Source organism: Jaculus jaculus, chromosome 3 (genome assembly GCF_020740685.1).
Source record: "Jaculus jaculus isolate mJacJac1 chromosome 3, mJacJac1.mat.Y.cur, whole genome shotgun sequence".
Lineage (NCBI taxonomy): Eukaryota > Metazoa > Chordata > Mammalia > Rodentia > Dipodidae > Jaculus > Jaculus jaculus.
This window is the reverse complement of record NC_059104.1, coordinates 190,168,467-190,191,029: the sequence shown is the minus strand read 5'-3', so window position 1 is coordinate 190,191,029 and position 22,563 is coordinate 190,168,467. Positions and strand designations below refer to the sequence as shown.

Below are 22,563 nucleotides of genomic sequence, written 5' to 3'. Positions count from 1 at the left end.
CAAACAATAATTAGTTTTCCTTTTCACTGCAATCTTTCTCTCACTATGGAAACCCTCTTTCCATCAAAAGTTTTATTTTGTTTTGTTTTCTTGAGGTAGGGTCTCACTCTGTAGTGACAGGTCAGCCTCAAACTTACAGCAATCCTCCTACTTCTACCTCCCTAGGGCTGGGATTAAACGTGTGGGCCACCATGCCTGGCTTTGTAAACTAATTTTTCAAAAGAAGAGTTAGGCTGGGGAGATGACTCAGAGGTTAAAGGGGCTTGCATTAGCTTTCCTCAGTCCATATTCTTTTGGCCTTTAAATATTTACAACTTGAGTATGAACATACCTATCTGTTTGAACTACTGAAAACCCGATGATAATAAAATCATATGATCTAGCCAGGCATGGTGGCGCATGCCTTTAATCCCAGCACTTGGGAGGCAGAGGTAAGAGGATCACCGTGAGTTCGAGGCCACCCTGAGACTACACAGTAAATTCCAAGTCAGCCTAGACCAGAGTAAAACCCTACCTTAAAAAAAAAAAAGAATAAAATCATTTGATCATAACAACAAGTACCAAGACATAGCACATTTTTCCAGGAGATATGCTCTGGATCAGAGTTTTTCAACTGCGAGTCACAGTATCTGGACATGAAATATATGAGGCCCTGGGTTAAATACACACACAAAAAAAAAAGAGGGGGAGGGAAGCATTGTGCTGTGGCTAGAATGTCAGAGCACTTCCTTATTTGACAGTGCAAGTGTGAGTAGGTGGGGCCTTGGTGGAAGGAGTATTAACAGTATGAACATGCACAATGTGACCAGCAGGACACCACAAGCCTTCACTGCCATAATGGACTATACCTGTGGTGGTTTGGTTGCAAAATGCCCGTCATTGCCTCATGTGCTTGTGATTAAGCCTCACACTCAATCCCCAGCCGGTTGAGGGAAGTACAGCCTTGCTGGAGGAGGTGTGTCACTGGGGATAGGCCCTAAGGTTTATCAGTCCAGCCCCACTGGATGCTCCATTCGAGCTCATTGTTGCTGCTTCTTCCCTGCTGATCCACAAAATGTGATGCCCCGAGAGGCTGCTCCTGCCATGTTCTCACTGCAGCGATGAAGCTTCCCCTCGTAACTGTAACCTGAAAGGAGCCCTTTCCTTCCACATGCTGCTTCTGGTCGGGTGTTCTGTATCTGCACTGACAGAGTAACTGCTATAGCACCCCTGGAACTGTAAGCCAAAATAAATCCCTTCCTTAAGCTGCTTCTTGTCAGGTATGCTTGCCTAACACAGGAGAACCTAGGGTTTGATCCCCAGTTTGGATAGAAAAGAGATAGTATAATATCTAGATTCTGAAATACTACTACACAGTGATTATTCAAGTATATTCCTAGGTGGTGTCCCATTCGAGTACTGTGGTGGTTTGATTCAGGTGCCCCCATAAACTTAGGGGTTCCGAATGCTAGGTTCCCAGCTGATGGAGATTTGGGAATTAACGCCTCCTGCAGGGAGTGTATTGTTGGGGGCCGGCTTATAGGTATTAAAGCCAGTTTCCCCTTGCCAGTGTTTGGCACACCCTCCTGTTGCTGTGGTCCACCTTATGTTGGCCAGGGAGTGATGTCCACCCTCTGCACATGCCATCATTTTCCCCTGCCACCGTGGAGCTTCCCCTCAAGCCTGTAAGCCAAAATAAATCTCTTTTTCCCAGAAGCTGCTCTTGGTTGGGTGATTTCGACCAGCACTGCGAGCCAGACTGCAACAGTAAAGTGGTACCGAGGTGTGGGATTGCTGCTAGACACCTGACTGTGTGGCTTTGGCCTTTTGGATCCATTTTCAAGAGGAAAGTGGAAGGACTTGAAACCTTGGCCTAAGCGATGCCTTGCAGTGCTGTAAATACAGCTTGATGGACTATTATGGTCAGAGCTACAAGACCTGAATGCAGTAAGAACTATGGACTGTGAGGTTTGGCTTATGAGGGTGAGACAGAGCTTTGCCTGAACTGGGCTAGCAGTTTGTGTGAGAAGCTTGCTCTTATGCCCGTGTCCTGAGAAGTTATGCAGGGTTGCTTTGCGTAGAAATGAACTGGTGTGTGCAGAAGGATATGGCACAGAAAGAAAAATCTTTGGGTGAACTGCTGCCCGTTCAGCTGCAACTCAGAGATTACAACCTTTGAGACTGGGCTAGCTGACCTGCGCTGGGGCAACAGAAAGAATCTCGACTCTTTGGAAGGGGCCTGAGTGCTCAAGGAGTGTCCTGTTCTTCAAAATCTGCTTTATTCCCCCCTGGATTAACAAACTGGCACCCTACCTGGTATCGTGGAGCACAAGAAATGCTGGAAAGAGGGTCATTGAGTTTGCAACACGGTCTTGTGTTTTGGAAATGGCCATGGGCAGTGTGAAGCGGGTTTGCTGGTTGCCTGCATAGACTCCATGGAGCCATGAGGATGAACCATGGATTGCAGTGGAGACCCAGTGGAGATGCCGGGACCATGAGATGGCCGCCGAGGAGCTGCTGGCCCCGATGAAGTTTCCCAGGACTGTGAGTAGCCTAGCTAGAGGGGCGGAATTGGAATGCCAGAGACTTGTTGCTGATTAGAATTATCAGACTTGGAGATTTGTCACTGGCTAGAGTTGCTGGACTTGAAGCTACAGAGTTTGATATTTGCCCTGGTTGTTTTAAATCTTGTATTGGTTGAATGTTTCTTTGCTGTGCCCAATGCCATCTTTTGCAGTGTGAATATTTACTCTGTGCCATTATGGGTTTTTTGAGGTTGTTTTTTGGTACTATGGCTCAGTTAAAAGATCTTGGATTATGGGGATGTATGAAATCATTGGAATTGATAAAAACTATGGGGACTTTTAAAGTCAGACTGAATGCATTGTATTTTACATCATGTATGAATATCAGTTTATGGGGGCCGGGGTGGAATGTGGTGGTTTGATTCAGGTGTCCCCCATAGACTTAAGTGTTCTGAATGCTAGGTTCCCAGCTGATAGAGATTTGGGAATTAACGCCTCCTGGAGGGAGTGTATTGTTAGGGGCTGGCTTATGGGTATTAAAGCCAGTTTCCCCTTGCCAGTGTTTGGCACACCCTCCTGTTGCTATTGTCCACCTTATGTTGGCCAGTGGGTGATGTCCACCCTCTGCTCATGCCATCATTTTCCCCTGTCATCGTGGAGCTTCCCTTCGAGCCTGTAAGCCAAAATAAATCTCTTTTTCCCAGAAGCTGCTCTTGGTTGGGTGATTTTGACCAGCAATGCGAACCAGACTGCAACAAGCACTAACCAGGCTCAACTCTGCTTTAGCTTTCAAATCAGACGAGATAGTGAATATTCAGGGTGGCATGGCCATGGGCAGTTATTAAAAAGTATAAGCTTTAAGTGAGGGAGAGACCACCACCCACACATAGTGGAAAAAAAAGTAGGACTACTGCACTTTGTTATGGAAAGTCAAGGGCAGGTCTGTCTCTGTCCACTCTCCTCGCCAGCCTAAGCTACCAGAGTAAAGGGCCCAGAGAGCACAGTCAACATTAACACAGACCTTCCTTGGCTTACACAAGTCCTGCCAATAAGGTTCTGAACAGATCTTAACATATGAGAAAACATTTTCAGGAATAGTATGGCATTAGGAAATTTAAGTTCTTATTAAATCACCTGCTGATTTACAAAACTCTCTCCTTCTCTGTTTTCAAACTTACCTTGATACATCACAGGAATAGTACCAGTAAAATTCAGTAGGTCCTTCTGGGAGCTATCTTTAAAAACTAGAAGAAAGAAGCACCATAATGTCAATCAGAAGTAAAAAGAACCATATTAAAGTAAGTGCACACATATGTGCACATACACAAACATACCACACAATCTCTTAATATCAATCTCTTAATATCATAGTCAATACATAAATTACCAAGAATTTACTAGGTAGGTCTAGAGAGATGGCTCGGGTTAAGGAGCTTGCCTGCAAAGTCTAATGACCTGGGATTGATTCCCCTGTACCCATGTAAAGCCAGATGAACAAAGTGGCACATGCACCTGGAGTTCATCTGCAGTGGCTAGAGGCCCTGGCATGCCCATTCTCTACATCCCTCCCTCCCTCTCTTGCTCTGCTTGAAAATAAATAAAAAAAATAATTGTTTTAAAAAATGAATTTAAAGCCGGGCATGGTGGCACATGCCTTTAATCCCAGCACTCAGGAGGCAGAGGTAGGAGGATTGCCATGAGTTCAAGGCCACCCTGAGATGACAGAGTTAATTCCAGGTCAGCCTGGATCAGAGTGAGACCCTACTCAAAAAACCAAAAAAAAATAAAAAAATAAAAAAAAGAATTTACTAGCCAGGCATGGTGGTGCACACCTTTAATCCCAGCACTCAAGAGGCAGAGGTGGAAGGAACACTGTGAGTTCAAGGCCACCCTAAGACTACATAGTGAATTTCAGGTCAGCATGGGCTAGAGCAAGATCCTATCTCAAAAAACAAAACAGAATTTACTAGATGCTATTTACTTAAAGAGCAGTTAAAGTAACTGAAAGAACACAAAACTTTGACATTGACACTGAAATCTCATATTCTAGGTTCAACTTCCTCTTTTTTTTTTTTTTGGTTTTTCGAGGTAGGGTCTCACTCTAGCCCAGGCTGACCTGGAATTCACGATGGTGTCTCAGGGTGGCCTCGAACTCACGGCAATCCTCCTACCTCTGCCTCCCGAGTGCTGGGATTAAAGGCGTACGCCACCACGCCCAGCTCAACTTCCTCTTTTAAGAGGCATGTAACTTTCCAGGTATGATGGATGGCACATACCTTGTAATCCTAGCCCTCAGGAGACTGAGGCAGGAAGACTGCCATGAATTTAAACCCAGTATATAGTGAATAGCAGCCCAGCCAAGGCTACATAGTGACTCCATTTCAAGACAAAACAAAACAACAGTAACAAAAAAAGCATGTAAACTGGGTGTGGTGGCTCATGCCTATAATCCCAGCACTCAGAAGGCTGAGGTAGGAGAATTGTAATGAGTTTGAGGTCAGCTTAGGTTACTGGGTAACTTTCAGATCAACCAAGGCTAGAGTAGGACCCTGCCTCAAAAAACAAGTAAATAGGGGCTGGAGAGATGGCTCAACAGTTAAGGTACTTGCCTACAGAGCCCAAGGATCTGGGCTTGATCTCCCGGTACTCTTGTAAGGCTAGATGCACAAGGTGGCACATGCGTCTGGAGTTTGTTTGCTGGGCTATAAGCCCTGCCATGCCCATTACTTTCCTTTTATCTGCCTCTTTCTCAATCTCTCTCTCAAACAAATAAATAAATAGCTAGGCATGGTGGCACATGCCTTTAGTCCTAGCACTTGGGAGGCTGAGGTAGGAGGATTGCCATGAGTTTGAGGCGACCCTGAGACTCCATAGTGAACTGCAGGTCAGCCTAGGCCTGTTATAAAAGTCAGTCTCTCTCTCTCTCTCTCTCTCTCTATATATATATATATATATATATATGTGTGTGTGTGTGTGTGTGTGTGTATATATAAAGATAACACATAAAAAAAACAAATAAACACAAAACCTTCTAACAGTAGGATGCATTCAAACTTGTTTTTAATTTTGAAAGACAACAAACTAAAATGTTTCTTAGATAACGACATCATCTCTGTTACGTGAACGAGATAACCAAATTTTGTCGCTACTATTTTAGAATTGACCACATAAGGTGAGGGCAAAACAAAGGACACTTCATGATACTAATTAATCCTGAAAATATGTTACCTTACTGACTGTGGTTGCTTGAATAGGTGTCCCCCCCAATAGATTTGGGAGTTTATTAAAGCTTGTATTTAGGTGAGCCAGCCTCTAGGCTGGAGGAGGTGTCACTGTGTGTGGATCCTGGGGTCCAGTCCTAAGGCAGAACTGAATTCCAACCTAGCATATGCCAAGTGCCTGAGTTCTGCCTGGAGTCCCTGAAGCGTGCTTGCTGGCTTTTGGTAATGGTTGCTTTCCTCCCTCTGTGCATGGACCTGAGAAAGGGGGGGCCAACTTCTTCTGCCATTGTGGAACTTCCCCTCTATCTGTAAGCTCTTCAAATAAATGTGATTCCTCCCATAAACCATGCCTGGTTTGGAGGGTCATCCCAGAGATTTGAAGCTGTCTGCAAAAGGATTTTTTCACTTTGTCAAGTGTATGCACATATGTATGTAAGTACATGTGTTCATATGTGTAGATGCACACATACATATGTGGAGGGTAAAGGATGACATCAGGTGCCTTCCTCAGTCATTCTCCAACTACTTTCTTTTTCTCCTTTTTTTTTTTTTTTTAAGATAGGATCCCGCTCTAGCCCAGGATGACCTGGAATTCACTATGTAGTCTCAGGGTGGCCTCAAACTTGCACTGATCACCCTACCCTGAAAAAGCAGCCCCCCAAGAAAAAGAACACAAAAATATTTTTGTAACTTAAATTTCCTCAGAAACTATGTCACAGATAGTTAAAAATCTGAGACAAGAGAGAAATGAAAAATCATGATTTTGTAGCTCCCTAAGACCAAATAATAATTCTAACAATGCAGCAAGACTAGAGAAAGTTTCCTTACCATAGGTGTCCATGGAATACCTGAAATGTGGAAAAGACATATTTACAGTCTTCAGTTCCTCCACAGTTAGATCCCGGAACTTGTACTGAAAGAGAAAAATAAGAATGGACTTTTAAAAAGCCAGAAAAACAATTATAGTAACTCTTTTTTTTTTCAACTTTTTTTGTTGACAGCTTCTATAATTACAGACAGGAAACCATTATAATGTCCTCACCACTTATACTTTCCCCCTCACAAATCCACCCTCCCTCATATCCCCTCCTCCTCTCAATTGGCCTCTTTTATTTTGATGTCATCCTGTTTTTCTCCTTATGAAGATCTTGTGTAGGTAGTACCAGGCACTGTGAGGTCATGGATATCCAGTACCCTACCTCAAAAAAAAATTTTTTTTTTTTACTAGAATTTCATTAACTCAGATGGGTATCATGGTGCATGTTTATAATCTCAACCTTTGGGAGACTAAAGTAGGAGCATTGTAGCAAGTGTGAAGCCAGCCTGGGCTACAGAGTGAGTTTTAGGCTAGCCTGGGCTAGAGTGAGACTCTGTATGGAATCTTGTTCCAGAACAAATTTGGAGAGGCACAATATTACAGCCACATGCATGGCAGGCACAGACAGTGGGTAGAGGTCTTAGGGAGGCATTCTTGCAATTCTCTCCAAAATGAAGCTCTCAGGGCCAAAGAGATGGCTCATCAGTTAAGACAACTGCCTGCAAAGCATAATGACCGGGGTTCAATTCATCGGTACCCACATAAAGCCAGGTGCACAAAGTAGTGCATGCATCTGGAGCTTGTCTACACTAGTTTAGAGGCCCTGGAATGCCATTCTCATTCTCTCTCTCTCCCTCCTTGCAAATAAACTAAAAAGTATTTAAAAAAAAAAAAAACTTGACACACTGGCTCTTTGACTTTATGTTCACTAAAGGGGAAACAGAAAGGCATCAGGGGACTGGGAAGATAGCTCGATGTTGATAGCAAGTGCCTGCCTTGCAAGCACGAGGATATGAGTTCCTACCTGTGATCCCACTGTGGCTCCCAATGTCAACCTCTGGCCTCAAAATACACACACACGGATGTGAGTTCCTACCTGTGATTCCACTGTGGCTCGCAATGTCAACCTCTGGCCTCAACACAAAAACACACACACACACCAATGTGAGTTCCTACCTGTGATCCCACTGTGGCTCCCAATGTCAACCTCTGGCCTTAACACACACACGTGCACATGTACTTGCACACATATACACAACATGCAAAAGGGTAGTAATTAGCAATATCACAGTTCTCTTCTTACAGGAAGGACATGGTGGGACATGCCTGTAATCCTAGCACTCAGGAAGCCGAGGCAGAAGCATTGCCACAAGCTCAAGGCCAGTCTCGGCTACACAGTGAATATAAGGCCAATCAGGACTACCTTGCAAGACCATGTGTATAAATAAACACATAAATAACAATCTGTGTCTTTTGCTTTAGACTAAACCGTTCACGTTAACTGCGTAAACCATTTCAGTCAAGGGGCTTTTACCTCCGACATGGGTAAAAACTATCCCAGCAGACCCCAAGCACGCGCCACCAACAGCAGAGCATGCTTTCTGCTCGGGAAACCTCCGCGTTCAGGATCATGGGAGAAGGAAACTTCTGAGCGCACGCGGCCCGGCCCAAGTGCAGATAAGGGTCCCTGGTAGGCCAGTCCATTCCTTGTGCATTCACCCCCGAGTCCACTGAAGTCTGCCGCAGACTCAGGGCAGCGGGAGGGATGCCACACACCAGCACCGAGCAGGACCAGCAGTCAGCGCCCGGTGCCCACGCTGGAGGTGGAGCGATGCCACACAACAGCACCGAGCAGGACCGGAAGTCAGCGCCCGGTGCCCACGCTGGGGGGGGGGGGGGCAAGCGATGCCACACAACAGCACCGAGCAGGACCGGCAGCCACTGCCCGGTGCCCACACGGGGACAGGGCAGGCCGGGTGGCTAGGGGTCGGGCGGGGCGGGGCTCGCCCGGGAGCCCAGCACTTGGGAGGATGCGGCAGGAGGCTCACCGCGAGTTCGAGGCCAGCCCGGGCCACAGCTTGAGAGGCACCACTCCCCCGTTCCCGTGTCAATAAAACACTTTTTTAAGTAACAAAGGACAAGAGCACGGAGCAGGCGGCGGGAGGACTCGCGCCCGCGGATTCCCGGGAAACCTGACCCGGCCCGCACCTTGCTAAGCAGCCGCCTCACACCCTCACAGTCGAACTCCATGTCCAGACAGCTCTCCGAAGCCGCTTCTCCGCCTCAGCCTCAGGGTCTTCTCTCCCACCCGCTCACGGCCGGACGGAAGCCGCCGAGGACCAAGCTCCGAGAGAGCCGAGGCGCGTCTCCCGGGCGGGGCTCCGGCCGAGGGGCGGAGGGCAGTCACGTGGGCGCAGACCGGGCCCGGGTTGGCTGCCGGGCGCGGGGGACGGCCGCGCAGGGCCCGGGAGGGACCCGGAAGCAACGTTTCAGAACTCGTGAGTGGACTTAGGGAGAAGGAAGTGCAACGGCGAAACTTCAGGAAGTCGGAAGGGAAGATGGCCAAGTGGAGCCTCGGCTGGTCACCGACGATGGTGACGCTGGACGCACCGCCAGGAGAAGGCCGAGGAGGCGTGCAAGGGAGAGGAAAAGAAATTCTCACCCTTCTGGCTTAGGTCTCCTGCTGAGTCAAGAAGTCTTCTTGCTTTTTATCTTTATCTTTTTTTCTCTCTGTGTTTGTTTCGTTTTTTGATTGTGGTTTTCTTCGAGGTTGGGTCGCCCTCTAGCCCCAGCTGATCTAGAATTCACTATGTAGTCTCAGGATGGCCTCGAACTCACCGCGATCCTCCTCTCCTACCTCTGCCTCCTGAGTGCTGGGATGAAAGGCATGCGCCACCCCACCCAGCGTGTTTTTGTTTTTCGAGGTAGGATTTCTCACTAGCCCAGTCTAACCTGGAGTTGACTATTGTATTCTCAGGCTGGCCTCCAACTCAGCGATCCTCCTACCTCTGCATCCCAAATGCTCGGAATAAAGGCATGCACCACCACGCCCGTTCTCTAGCCACTGCAAAGGGAACACGGGCTCTTGCACCACATTTTAAGTCCAGCTTTACATGAGTGGTTGGGGAATTGAATCTGCAACCAAAGGCCTTTAGCCACTGAGCTATCCCCTCAGCCCCCATTGATTAATCCATGTCTATCTTAACACTAGTTCCTCATATGTAAGGTAAAGAGTACCTACCCCCTCATGAATCACTTTATAATCTCAGTTATGAAAAATACTTTCTATAAGGAAATAAGTATAGCAGCACTTTTTTGAGGCAAACCCAACAGACTGGCCCGTTAAAAATATTTTTATTATATATAAACATATACATGTGTATATAAATATATATTTGAGAGAGAGAAAATGGACATGCCAGGGCCTTCAGCTGCTGCAAATGAACTCCAGATTCATGTGCCACCTTGGCATGGGGCTCATGTGGGTCCTGGGGAATCAAACTTCGGTCCTTAGGCTTTCCAGGCAACTGCTAAGCCATCTCTTCAGCCTCAAATTGGCCTTTTCTCTAAGAGAGAGATAGAATTGGTGTACTAAGGCTTCCAGCCACTGCAATTGAACTCCAGAGGCATGTACCACCTTGTGGGCATGTGCAACCTTGCTGATGTGTCTTGTGCAACTGGCTTACTTAGGATCTGAGGACTTGAACATGGGTGCCTTGGGTTTCAGGCAAGCGCCTTAACTGCTCAACTATCTCTCTAGCCCAGCAGCCCTTTTTTTTAACCTACTCATATAATACCTTCCTTCTACAGTGTAACTTCAAAATCACATCTCTACTGCTCAAGCACTTAATCATGAGTTCATCTCCTAATACCAGTCAGTGTTCATTATAACTGTGGCTGCCTTCAGTTAACAAATTCCAACTCTTCTTCATTCTAACTCCTTCTGGCTGCCTCCCTGTTGGGCAAATAGAAACCATCACCTGTCCAGCACACACTGATAAATGACAGTCCTAAACATAAAATACTAGCACCTATAAACATCAAAGTGGAAAAAATGATCACAGGGGCACATTACAGCTGTATCAAGGGGCTGGGAGTGTGACTCTGTCGATAGTCACATTCTCTCTTGCCTAGCATTTGTGAAGCACTGCATAGACCAGGCGTGGTGGCACATGTCCTCATTCCCAACAGGCAGAGAAAAGGTCAGCCTGTGCTATATAATGAGCTCAAGGCCAACCTGTGCTATATGAAACCTTAAGAAAAACCAGGATTTTGAACAGACCAAAAACAGGGTGTAGTGCCCTCGTCTGGACCCCACAAAGAGGACTACACTAATACCCACCCTGTCATCTGACCACCCAGTGCAATGAGTCAAGGGGCCTGCTGGCAGAGAATTCCCACTATCTGCTGGCTTCAGCTGAGCTCCAGCTCCACTGTTGGCATGACCTACTCACATGGCCATCCGTTCCCATTCATCTGTCAGGACCCATTCCTGTCTTTGCAGCTAAAAGTAACCCTGAGGCCCAGCCCAGCACTGCAACCCTGCTGTCTGACTCTGGGCAGCTCTCCAGCTGGGTTTCCTAATATCTGTCCAATGCAGCGACCCTACCTCTGCCTTCAGTGAGACCTCTTTGAACTCTGCAGAGATTTCTTTAGCCCTTGCAGACATTCTGTAACTTATACACACACACACACATATTTAGATGTAACGAGTGTGTTGATGTGTGATGTGAGAGCTAATATGAATAAGATTGGGATAAAAAGCTGGGTGTGGGGCTGGAAAAATGGCTTAGTGGTTAAGGCGCTTGCCTGCAAAGCCAAAGGACCCAGGTTCGATTCTCCAGGACCCACGTAAGCCAGCTGCACAAGGGGGCACATGCACCTGGAGCTCATTTGCAGCGACTGAGGCCCTGGCATGCCCGTTCATTCCCCTTTCCCCCCTCCCTGTTTATCTCTCAAATAAGTAAAGAAAAATAAAATATTTTTTAAAAAAAGCTGGGTATGGTGGAGCACACCTTTAAATCCTAGCACTCACGAGGCCTAGATAAGAGGATAGCTCTGAGTTTGAGGCTACCCTGAGAGACTACATAGTGAATTCCTGGTCAGCCTGGGCTAGAAGAAGACCCTGCCTTGAAAAAATAAAAGAGGGCTAGAGAGATGGCTTAGTGGTTAAGGCATTTGCCTGAGAAGCCTAAGGGCCCAGGTTTGATTCCCCAGGACCCACATAAACCAGATGCACAAGATGCCACATGTGTCTGGAGTTCATTTGCAGTGGCTAGAGGCCCTGGTGTGCCCATTCCCTTTTTCTATCTGCCTTTCTCCCTCCATCCCTTCCTCCCTCCCTCTCTCTCTCTATCTCTCTTTCTAAAATAAATAAATAAAGATTTTTTTAAAAATAAAAAAGAAGTCGGGCGTGGTGGCACACGCCTTTTTTTAATATATTTTTTGTTCATTTTTTATTTATTTATTTGAGAGCGACAGACACAGAAAGAAAGACAGATAGAGGGAGAGAGAGAGAATGGGCGCGCCAGGGCTTCCAGCCACTGCAAACGAACTCCAGATGCGTGCGCCCCCTTGTGCATCTGGCTAACGTAGGTCCTGGGGAACCGAGCCTTGAACCGGGGTCCTTAGGCTTCACAGGCAAGCGCTTAACCGCTAAGCCATCTCTCCAGCCCTGGCACACGCCTTTAATCCCAGCACTCAGGAGGCAGAGGTAGGAGAGTTGTGAGTTTGAGGCCACCTTGAGACTACAGAGTTAATTCCAGGACAGCCTGAGTTAGAGTGAAACCCTACCTTGAAAACCCAAAACAAACAAACAAAAAAGATTGTAATAAAAGAATCTGTGTTTGCCAACAGCCAGCTATCAAGGAAAAGGGGCGGGGTGGGGGGCTATTGGCAAATTGCAGCCAACAAAACTGATGTAACTTGTGAATTTATACTTATTCAATACAGTATGACATTGTGGAAAGCCACATATGTGTCCATCTGTGCCTCTGGCATAACACAGTCCTGGAAACTTGTTAGAAATGAACACTCCTGGAATGAGAAAAAGGCTCAGCAGTTAAAGATGCTGGCTTGCAAAGTCTGACAGCCTGGATTTGATCCCCAGTACCCATGTAAAACCAGATGCACAAAGTAGTACATGTATCTGAAGTTCATTTGCAGTGGCAAGAGGTCCTGGCCCACCCATACTCTATCTGTCTCAAATAAGTTAAAAAAGAAATTAAAGATACCATCATCATACCTTCTAAAAAAGAAAGAAGTGTACACTCAATTTGAAAAACTCAATTTTTAATATTTTACTTATTAGAGAAAGAGAATGGGTGTGCCAGAGGCTCTAGCCACTGGAAATGAACTCCAGACAATGCACCACCACCTTGTGCATCTGGCTTACATCAGTACTGCATAATTGAATCTGGGTCCTTAGGCTTCGCAGGCAAGCACGTAAACCACTAAACCATCTCTCCAGTCCCTGAAAACCTTAATTTTGCCAGGCGTGGTGATGCATGCCTTTAATCCCAGCACTTGGGAGGCAGTGGTAGGATTGCTGTGAGCTCGAGGCCACCCTGAGATTACATCGTGAATTCCAGGTCAGTCTGGGCTAGAGTGAAACCCTACCTTGAAAAACCAATTAAAAAAAAAAAACTTAATTTTATTTATTAACACAATGTTGCATATATTTTATACAGCATGATGTTTTAAACTATGCATAGATCATGTAATGGCTAAGAGGAGCTAATTAGCATGAAATGCAGACTTATCTAATAAAACTCTGGGGACAGGCTCAACATTCTATTATTTTGTTTGCTTGCTTGTTATTTATTTTTATTTATTTATTTATTTTTTACTAGGTAAGGTCTCACTCTAGCTCAGACTGACCTGGAATTCACTATGTAGTCTCAGAGTGGCCTTGAACTCTCAGCGATCCTCCTACCTCTTCCTCTCTAGTGCTAGGATTAAAGGCATGCACAACCATGCCCAGCTTTTTATTTTGATTTAAATTTTTTTTTTATTATATTTATTTGAGAGAGATATTGTAAGAGAGAGACAGAGAGAGAATTGTGTGCCAGGGTCCGGGGCCTTCAGCCATTGTAAACGAACTCCAGACACATGTACCATGTGCACCTGGTGCATCTGACAAATGCCTTAACTGCTAAGCCATCCCTCTAGCTCTTGTTTATTTTGAGATGCTGGCTAGGGATAGAAATCTGGACCTTGGCTTTGTCACTGAGCTATGCACCCCGTCCCCAAGCAGCAGGCCTTTTAAATAATTCTGAGATGATGGAGTCAACACAATGGGCCCTGGAGCTTGTAGACAGTTTTAAGGCCCACAGCTTGTGAATGCCTACCTGCCAGAGACCAATAGGAACACTGCCGCAATCAACACATTGGGTTTATTTCCCCTCACAGACAGGGAACAAGATCAATGGGGAACCATTGGGACAGCTCACTAAAACAGTGTGAGAAATGTTAGAATCCTGTTGTAGGATTTGGGTCATGGGTGTGGGGAGCTTTCAGAAAACAAGGCTTCACTCTGGATTATGTGCTGTCAGGAGCAGAGACATCTCAGTGACAGGGATGCCCCATGTCATTCATCCGATGGACAAGTGAGTGAGGATAAAGCTGTAAGCTGGTAAAGCGGCAGTCATGTTAACAGAGAGAAGGATGTTTGGCATTTCCTCAGTCCTGTTTGTGTGAAGGTAACTTGAGAACACCAGCTTTTGAGGAGGAGAAGGTCCTCCTAGGATGATGGCAAAAGGTCAAGAGTCCTGGGCAGCTGTTCAAAAGAACCCAGATCTCCATCCTGTTTTAGCTGACCTTGCTGTTTGTCTTTATGTCCATGTTCCCAGACATGTCTTTTTTTTTAATTTTAATTTTTATTTATTTGAGAGTGACATACAGAGAAAGGGGCAGATAGAGAATGAGTGCTCCAGGGCCTCCTGCTACTGCAAACTCCAGATGCCTGTGGCCCCCTTGTGCATCTGGCTTACACAGGACCTGGGGAATCGAACCTCGAACTGGGATCCTTAGGCTTCACAGGCAAGTGCTTAACCGCTAAGCCATCTCTCCAGCCCCAGACATGTTTTTTTGAAGTTAAAAGTTTATTGAAGTTCCTGATCTGGTTGCATTGTACTTAAAGATTACTTAGAACATAAACATGTTTTTCTTTTAAGTTTGTCATTTCCTTGCATGCAGTGCTCTGAAACAGCTTGCTTAGTAACTAATGTACAGTTCTGAGCGCTATAAAAGCTGTGGCTGCAGAAACTGCCCGTGTCTCATGTCAGGGTTAGAGTCTTCCAGGTCCCTGGAGAAGTATCTCCGACAGTTCGGACAACACTATGAAGTGGCCCTGGTGACCTTTCCGTGTTGGTGTTCTGTGGGATTATTTGTGTCCAACAGAAGAATGACCTGACCTGGCCTGGCCTGGCTATATGCTCCAGCTTCTAACAACACTGAGCCTCAGTCCTAGCAGTGTCAGGCCAGCACCAAGACGTCAGGGCTGTGCTGGGCGTGGTGGTGCACACCTTTAGTCCCAGCACTCAGAAGGCAGAGGTAGGAGAATTACCATGAGCTCAAGGCCACCCTGAGACTACATAGTGAATTCCAGGTCAGCCTGGGCTAGAACAAGTCCCTATCTTGAGAAAAACAAACCCCAACACTCCTGTAAGGAGTACAACAAAACACAGCTGATAGCGTGGTTGACCCACCGAGAACACACCTCCTGGGAAGCAGCAGGCGCTGGAAGAAGAGGGACCATCACTCAGGACTCACAGAAACCACTCTCCGAGACAAAACCAACCACCAAATGGTCCTTAAAATGCTTATAAATTCTAAATTGCTCAGGGCCATTAACCAAAACACAGAAACAATCTGGAGAACCTTTGTCTTGTCATTTGTAAGATAGGGTGACAATAAGCATACCTGCCTCACAGTGCGGCCGAGGTAATGTAAACGAACAGCTCACTGCTGCTCAGGCACTGGTTGAGGTGCAGTATCTATGGTGTGTTGTGAGTTGGACTCACGACCCGTGATGTCACAATGCCATGCCGGACTCCAACTCTCCATTAGGATGGATCCTTTGGAGCCAAGGAATGGGAGTGACATGCGACACCTCTACCGACTGAAGGTTTCATGAGCACGCTCCTTTGCCAGGATATTGGTAGAGAGTCTCTCACTGTGCGATTGTGTCTGAGACGTTATTTTACTTTTGATCATGATTGTGCTGGGCTGGATGCTTTTTGTCGGACTTGCATGTTACATGGGCACATTTCCAGAGCTGATGGTAAGGGTTGGGAATCCACACCTGGCAGTCTCAACTCGGCCTCCCCCTCCCATCTGGGGTTTCTGACTGAATAGGAAAGATAGTTGAGGTTTTGCCATTAACTGGAAGACAAGATGTGAAAGGAACAAAGTTAGCATTGGAACATCCTTCAGTCTTTAAGTCCCATCCTACCTTCACTTTTTTCCAGGCAGTGTGTGTGTGTGTTTAACTAGGTCTGCTACAGATAGTACCAGGCCAAGTGGATGAGGAGTTTCTGTTAGGAAGGGGCACTGGGATGGGGATAGGTGGGATATTTGTGGGCCCTTCTGGTCACCACAAAGAGACACTTACTTACTTTGGAGCCAACCAGTAGAGTTACCTCGTTCTCATTTTCCTTTTGACTAAGCCTCCCACTCTAAGGTGGAAAGAGAAGATGTCTGTCCTGGAGAGCAAGACTGAAGGGAGGAGACAGGCACTGGAGGAGGAGCTGCTGCTGTGAGTGACAGTCAAGTTTGTTGGCCAGGGCTCCCTGTTTCCAGAGAATTCCCTGGAGTCTCAGTGCAGAGGTCTTATTCCCCTGAGAAATGGTTTGAGAAGATGGTGGGGAGAGAGAACTTGGGGAGTATTGCTGAGGCCAGCAGGACAAGGTTCAATCATCTATTACTAACCATGTCTTACAGGTTTTGTTTTTCCATTATCATTTTGAAAGGTTTATTTTAAGAGAGAGTAGAATTAGAGAAGCTCCCAAACTCGAAAAGGACCTCCAAGCTGGGAGGGATCCTGAGAGGGAAGATCTGGGGAATCCTATGTTTTCCATTTTATTTATTACTTTATTTTCCCACAAATATGATGACAGAATAACATTTAACATTTATTAGCATGTATCATTTATACAAAACAATAGGCTTTATTGTGGTATTTTCATGTATGCATATAGCATGCTCTCAGCATATTTACCCCTCTCACACTGCCTTCTGCTCTCCTCCCCTTGCCTACTTCCCCTTCCTGAACACAGACTTACTCCTCTCAAACGTTTGTTTTTAAATTTTATTTTATTTGAGAGTGACAGACAAAGAGGCAGAGAAAGGGAGAGAATGGGCGCACCAGGGCCTCCAGCCACTGCCAACCAACTGCAGATGCATGCGTCCCTTTGTGCATCTGGTTTACATGGTGCTGGAGAATCGAGCCTTGAACTGGGGTCCTTAGGCTTCACAGGCAAGCGCTTAACCACTAAGCTATCTCTCCAGCCCCCATTTTTTGTTTTTAGACTAAGTTTTACTCTGTAGCCCCTCAGGCTGCAGAACTCACTATGAAGACTAGGCTGGCCTTAAGTTGCCAATGATCTTCCTGCCTTTGCCTCCCAAGTGCTGGTATTACAGGTGTGCACCATTACATCTGGCTCACACTAACATTTTAAAAAAATATTATTTATCCATTTTGAGAGAGAGAGGTAGATAGAATGGGCATGCCAGGGCTCCCAGCCACTGCAAATGAACTCCAGATGCATGTGCCTCCTTATGCATCTGGCTTATGTGGGTCCTGGGGAATCAAACCTGGATCCTTAGACTTCAAATGCCTTAACCTCAAAGCTATCCCTTCAGCCCCCACACTAACTTTTTGTTGTTGTTGGGTAGGGTCTTGCTCTAGCCAGGCTGACCTGGAATTCACTATGTAGTCTCAGGGTGGGCTCAAACTCACGGTGATCCTCCTACCTCTGACTCCCAAGTGCTGGGATTAAAGGTGTGCAACACCGCGCCTGGCTTAATACCCTTTTCTGGAGCAGATTGTGAAACTAGAGTTAACATGATGTTGCAATCAGGTTTGCATTGCTGTAAGAAACCACCCAACCAAGAGCAGCTTTTGGGAAAAAGAGATTTATTTTGGCATACAAGCTTGAGGGGAAGCTCCATGATGGCAGGGGAAAACAATGGCATGAGCAGAGGGTGGACATCACCCCTGACCAACATAAGGTAGACAATAGCAACAGCAGAGTGTGCCAAACACTAGCAAGGGGAAACTGGCTACCCATAAGCCTGCCCCCAACAATACACTGCTTCCAGGCAAATCTTCATCAAATGGGAACCTAGCATTCAGAACACCTAAGTTTATGGGGGGACACCTGAATCAAACACCACACATGAACTTGAGTTCACATTCTAACTTTACAACTTAGTTACTGGGTGACCCTGGGAAAGTTTCAGTTCCCCAGAACCTCAGCGTCTTCATCTTACAATGGGAAGTATTTTAGAGTCTTACTAATTTTTGTGAATATTACATTTTGGAGTTAATGTATTTAATACAAACCTTGGAAATTAGTATCTACAAAACCGTAAACTTACCAAGGAAAATGATGACCCTATCAATAAAGATGTATTGGTGACAGCAGCTGCCTCAAGTATTTACTCACCGCCCTCTGTCAGCTTGGTGAGGCTGGGAATGTCTGGGCCTCTCACTTTTCCCACTGGACCAAATGGCCCACAGAGAACACAGAGAGCAATGTCCCATACAATGTCCCGTTCTTCTCTTGGGCTTCTTGCACCCACTCATTTCATTCAGCTCTATTTCTATCAGAACAGTTCCACTGTTAAAAGAAAATTAACTCTTGAACTTTTCTTTTTTTCCCTAGAGGCAGAGTCTTACTATAGTCCAGGCTGACCTGGAACTCACAGTGATCTCTGCTACCTCTGCCTCCCAAATGCTGGGATTAAAGACATGCGCCACCACGCCTGGCCAACTCTTGAACTCTTGGTGGTGTTCATAATATACAAGAACAGAAGCCAGGGGTGGTGGCGCACGCCTTAAATCCCAGCACATGGGAGGCAAAGGTAGGAGGATCACCAAGAGTTTGCGGCCACCCTGACACTACATAGTAAACTCCAGGTCAGCCTGAGCTAGAGTGAAACCCTACAGTGAGACCTGACCTTGAAAAAACAACAACAAAAAAGAGGGTTTGGGTAAGGCCCTCGTCCCAGATATTTGGAGTTTTATGAGTGTGTGGGTGAGGGTGGAAGGACTGGTACTTGTTCAGGCTCTTGCCACAGTATGATTCTGCCCAAGCCACTTGTGTGCCTTTCCGCTGCCTTCCTGGGAAGTCGTGAAGTGGCTAATTAACCCTCATGACCTGCATGAGGACTTTGTTACCATTTTACAAATGGCAAGAGCATTCCTCTTTGAAAGTCTTGTTCAAAGCTGCTGGTCATCTACTTAGCCAGTTAATTCCTCCAATAAATCCAGCTGTTTTGGGTTTATTTTATGCATAGCAATCTTCCTTGCATCTGACTGGCTTAAGCCAATAAATATTTTATCCCATGGCGATTATTAAGGTTGTGATTCCAGCCAGGTTCTCAACACAGCCATGAGGGAATAGGTCCCTTTGATAGATTTCTTTCACCCCAACACAGCCAGCATCCTGGCCAGTCACCCGCCGCCCCCCCCCCCCGCCCCCATGGTGCTCACTGAATTGTCAGTGTCACAGGGATTGATGTCACAATTGGTGTCAGCCTTGCCCCTCCCCAAATGGCCACAAAGAGCCAGTTTAGTGCAGACTAGACCAGAGACCATCAGTTAGGAATGGCCATGCTGGGCTAACCACCATCTGGTCTGGAATGAAGGCAGCCCAACTCCCAGAAATCAGGGAATAGAACAGTACACCTTCCAGAACGACTCCTTTCCTTCTGCTCATCCCAGCAGCGGAGGGAGAAGCCCCACAATGATTGTCGTCTTATGGATGGTTCTCATTGCAGGAACGATGTGGAAGGGCTATAAATATCCCCCAGGAGGGGTAAGTATGCCTCCTCCTTCTTTATGGCCTCTTTAAAGAGTTCCCTATATTAGTCAAGTACACATGAATATCTAACTACAGTAACTTTAGAAATAAATACTCTTTTGTACTTAAAAAAAGAAGCTTGCACTGGGAGATGGGTTAGTGGTTGAAGGCACTTGCTCGCAAAACCTACCGGCTGGAGTTCAGTTTTCCAGTATTCACATAAAGCCAGGTGAACAAAGCAGCACATATGTCTGGAATTGTTTTGCAGTGGTAAGAGGCCTGGTGCACCCTTATCTGTTGTTCCTCTCTTGTAACAAAAATATTCTTTAAAAAAAGCTAGCCGGGCGTGGTGGCGCACAGCTTTAATTTCAGAGGGAGGCTGAGGTAGGAGGATTGCCCTGAGTTCTAGGATATCCTGAGACTATAGTGTGAATTCCAGGTCAGCCTGGGCTACAGCGAGAACCTAAACTCAAAAATCAGGACACAAACCAAAAAAAAAAAAAAAAAAAAAAGCTATTGTAGTTTACCAAACTCTATTATTACTCAACTCTGCTTATAATTAGGACGAGTTCTCGCTTTTTCATTGCTTATTTTTCTTTTCTCTTTTGGCTGGCCTGGAATTCACTCTGTAGCCTGAGGGTGGCCTTGAACTCAATGATCCACCTATCTCCCTAGTGCTGGGATTATAGGCGTGCGCCACCACGCCCGGCTTATTTTCCTGTTTGAGGCAGGATTTTATGTAGCCCAGGCTGCCATGACCTTACAGTAGTGTGCTACCGCACTGGGTTTCTTGTGTTTGAGGCAGGGTCTTATTGAGGCCTTGGGAGACAGAATAGGGTACCTATCAGTTCACAGCAACTGCCTCAGACCTACTTCTTAGCTATGCTAGACCAACCTGACATGCTCTGTTTCTCTCCAGACTCCCCTGGAATCAAGCAAGGATGATCCTGGTGAAGCAATGCAGCTCTGAAGTTAACTGCACAGTTCCTGTTGGTGGTTTCACATAAAGTAATTGCGCATTATCTTGTCATATTCTGTGTAAAGTTAACACACCTTAAAAGATGAACAAGGATTTGATACACTTGACAGATGGTTTGAGTAGAGGAGAGATGACTAAGATACCTAATTAGTCCCCCATTCTGTGACCATAAAGGTAGGAATCCTCAAGGGCTCTCCTTTTAGACGTACTTACCACATAATATCCTGACCCGTGGTACAGAAATCAAAACAAAAAATGTTCAAGAAAGCTGGGCATGGTGGTGCATGCCTTTAATCCCAGTACTCTGGGAGGCTGAGGTAAGAGGATCAAAGTGAATTTGATGCTATTTTGCGACTACATAGTGAGTTCCAGGTCAGCCTGAAAAGCCAAAGGATCCAGGTTCGATTCCCCAGGACCAAAGTAAGCCAGATACATAAGGTGGCACATGCATCTGGAGTTCGTTTGCAGTGGCTGGAGGCTCTGGCATGCCCTTGCTCTCTACCTCCCTCTCAAAAATAAAATATGTATTTTTTAAAAAATTAAAGGGGGCAGGAAAGATGGCTTAGCAGTTAAGGCGCTTGCCTGTGAAGCCTAAGGACCCAGGTTTGACTCTCCAGATGCCATGTAAGCCAGATGCACAAAGGGGAGGCAAGCACAAGGTTGCAAATGCCCACTAGGTGGCCTGTGTCTAGAGTTCCACTTCAGTGGCAGAGGCCCTGGCACCTATTCTGTTTCTAAAATTAAAAAAAAAAAAAAAAGGAGGGGGCGCTTGAGGTTGCAGAAAAAAAAAAAAAAAAAGCAACTTTAAACCTGTGTTACAGAGATGTATTTTCTATGGTTTTGTCACAACTACTAAGAAACCAAAGCCTACCATATGTGGGTAGACTCATTTGAACACTGAAGCTAGCTGTAGTGTACCTTGTTCTTATCCTTATCTACACCTCTGAGGCTGGGCATTTCCCTCATTGTATGTGGCCAAAATCAGGATGGGGCTGAGGTGCCAACACAGACCCAGGCCAGATTAAGACTCAGACTTTCTCCAATGCATACTTGACATACTAAGGCACAAGTGTCCTGGTGCCTAAATGTCCCTCAGTTGAAAACAATGAAGCTGCCCACTGTTCCTGACGAAGGCAACATAAGTAGAGCATTTAGACTCCATATGAGGTGGTAAGTTTATGAAACCAAGGAAGGGCGTGCAGATCCAGGCAATTAATAAATCAGGTGTCTGGGAGCCCTTGGGACCTTAAAGCCCCTCTAACGGGAAGAGAAAGGAAAGCACAAACACTGGAAGGTGAGTGACCATTCCGTATTGTTTTTATCGAGGTGGGGTCTCACTCTAGCCCAAGCTGACCTGGAATTCACTATGTAGTATCAGGGTGGCCTCACAGCGATCCTCCTACCTCTGCCTCCCGAGTACTGGGATTAAAGGCGTGCACCACCACGCCCAGCTGACCATTCCATTTTTGAAGAGAAGTGCAAAGCAGATGTCTGGTCACACACAAAGCAGGTGGTTGATAGTCACATGTGTATTTATTGCACTATCTCTACGTCACTCTGCACTGAAAGGTCTATTTTCCTTTCCATAAAAGTAATCCTATGTCCATAAACAACTGCTAGTGATTTCAGGATTTAGGACAATACTAGCACCACTTGTCCCTCAAAAGATGAAAACTGAGGCAAGCCCTCACAGCCTCTGGCTTCATGGCCGCGCCCACTAGCCTCACCGACACTCTTAACCTATATCTCTTCCACATCAAGCCCATTTTGACTACATGTCCAGCTCTGCCTCTTCCTAGAGCCATGAAACTAGATTCTATTGCCTTAATCACCATTTTCCTAACTTGGTGTCTGAGAGCAAACACAGTGGTACTTTACACCAGTAGTGGGTATCAGTGGAAGGGATGAGATGAGGAGTGACTACAGGACACAAACCTGACCTCTGTACCTGACAAATCCAGATGTTTCTAACATAAGAACATTCAAGCTGATGGGAAAAAAGAATAACTCAGTT

The 22,563-nt window shown here is 46.0% G+C and overlaps 2 protein-coding genes across 8 annotated transcripts in view; one reads left to right on the top strand and one right to left on the bottom strand.

Moving 5' to 3' along the window:
- The window catches only part of Uevld (UEV and lactate/malate dehyrogenase domains), a 55,930-nt gene extending 47,026 nt beyond the window's left edge, over positions 1-8,904 (bottom strand). For all 7 annotated transcript variants that reach the window (XM_045146475.1, XM_045146477.1, XM_045146476.1 and 4 more), the window contains exons 1-3: positions 8,751-8,904; positions 6,554-6,638; positions 3,683-3,748 (exon numbers count right to left, since the gene is read on the bottom strand). In XM_045146475.1, coding sequence (XP_045002410.1) covers positions 3,683-3,748; positions 6,554-6,638; positions 8,751-8,792 — 193 coding nt within the window. In that variant the 5' untranslated portion in view covers positions 8,793-8,904. The remainder of the gene's footprint in view (positions 1-3,682; positions 3,749-6,553; positions 6,639-8,750) is intronic.
- Positions 8,905-15,756: 6,852 nt separating this feature from the next.
- Positions 15,757-16,303, top strand: Spty2d1os (SPTY2D1 opposite strand). Its single transcript, XM_045146146.1, has 2 exons — positions 15,757-15,825; positions 16,211-16,303. Exons 1-2 carry the CDS (start codon positions 15,757-15,759, stop codon positions 16,301-16,303), a joined length of 162 nt encoding a protein of 53 aa, XP_045002081.1.
- The last annotated feature ends 6,260 nt before the right edge of the window (positions 16,304-22,563 follow it).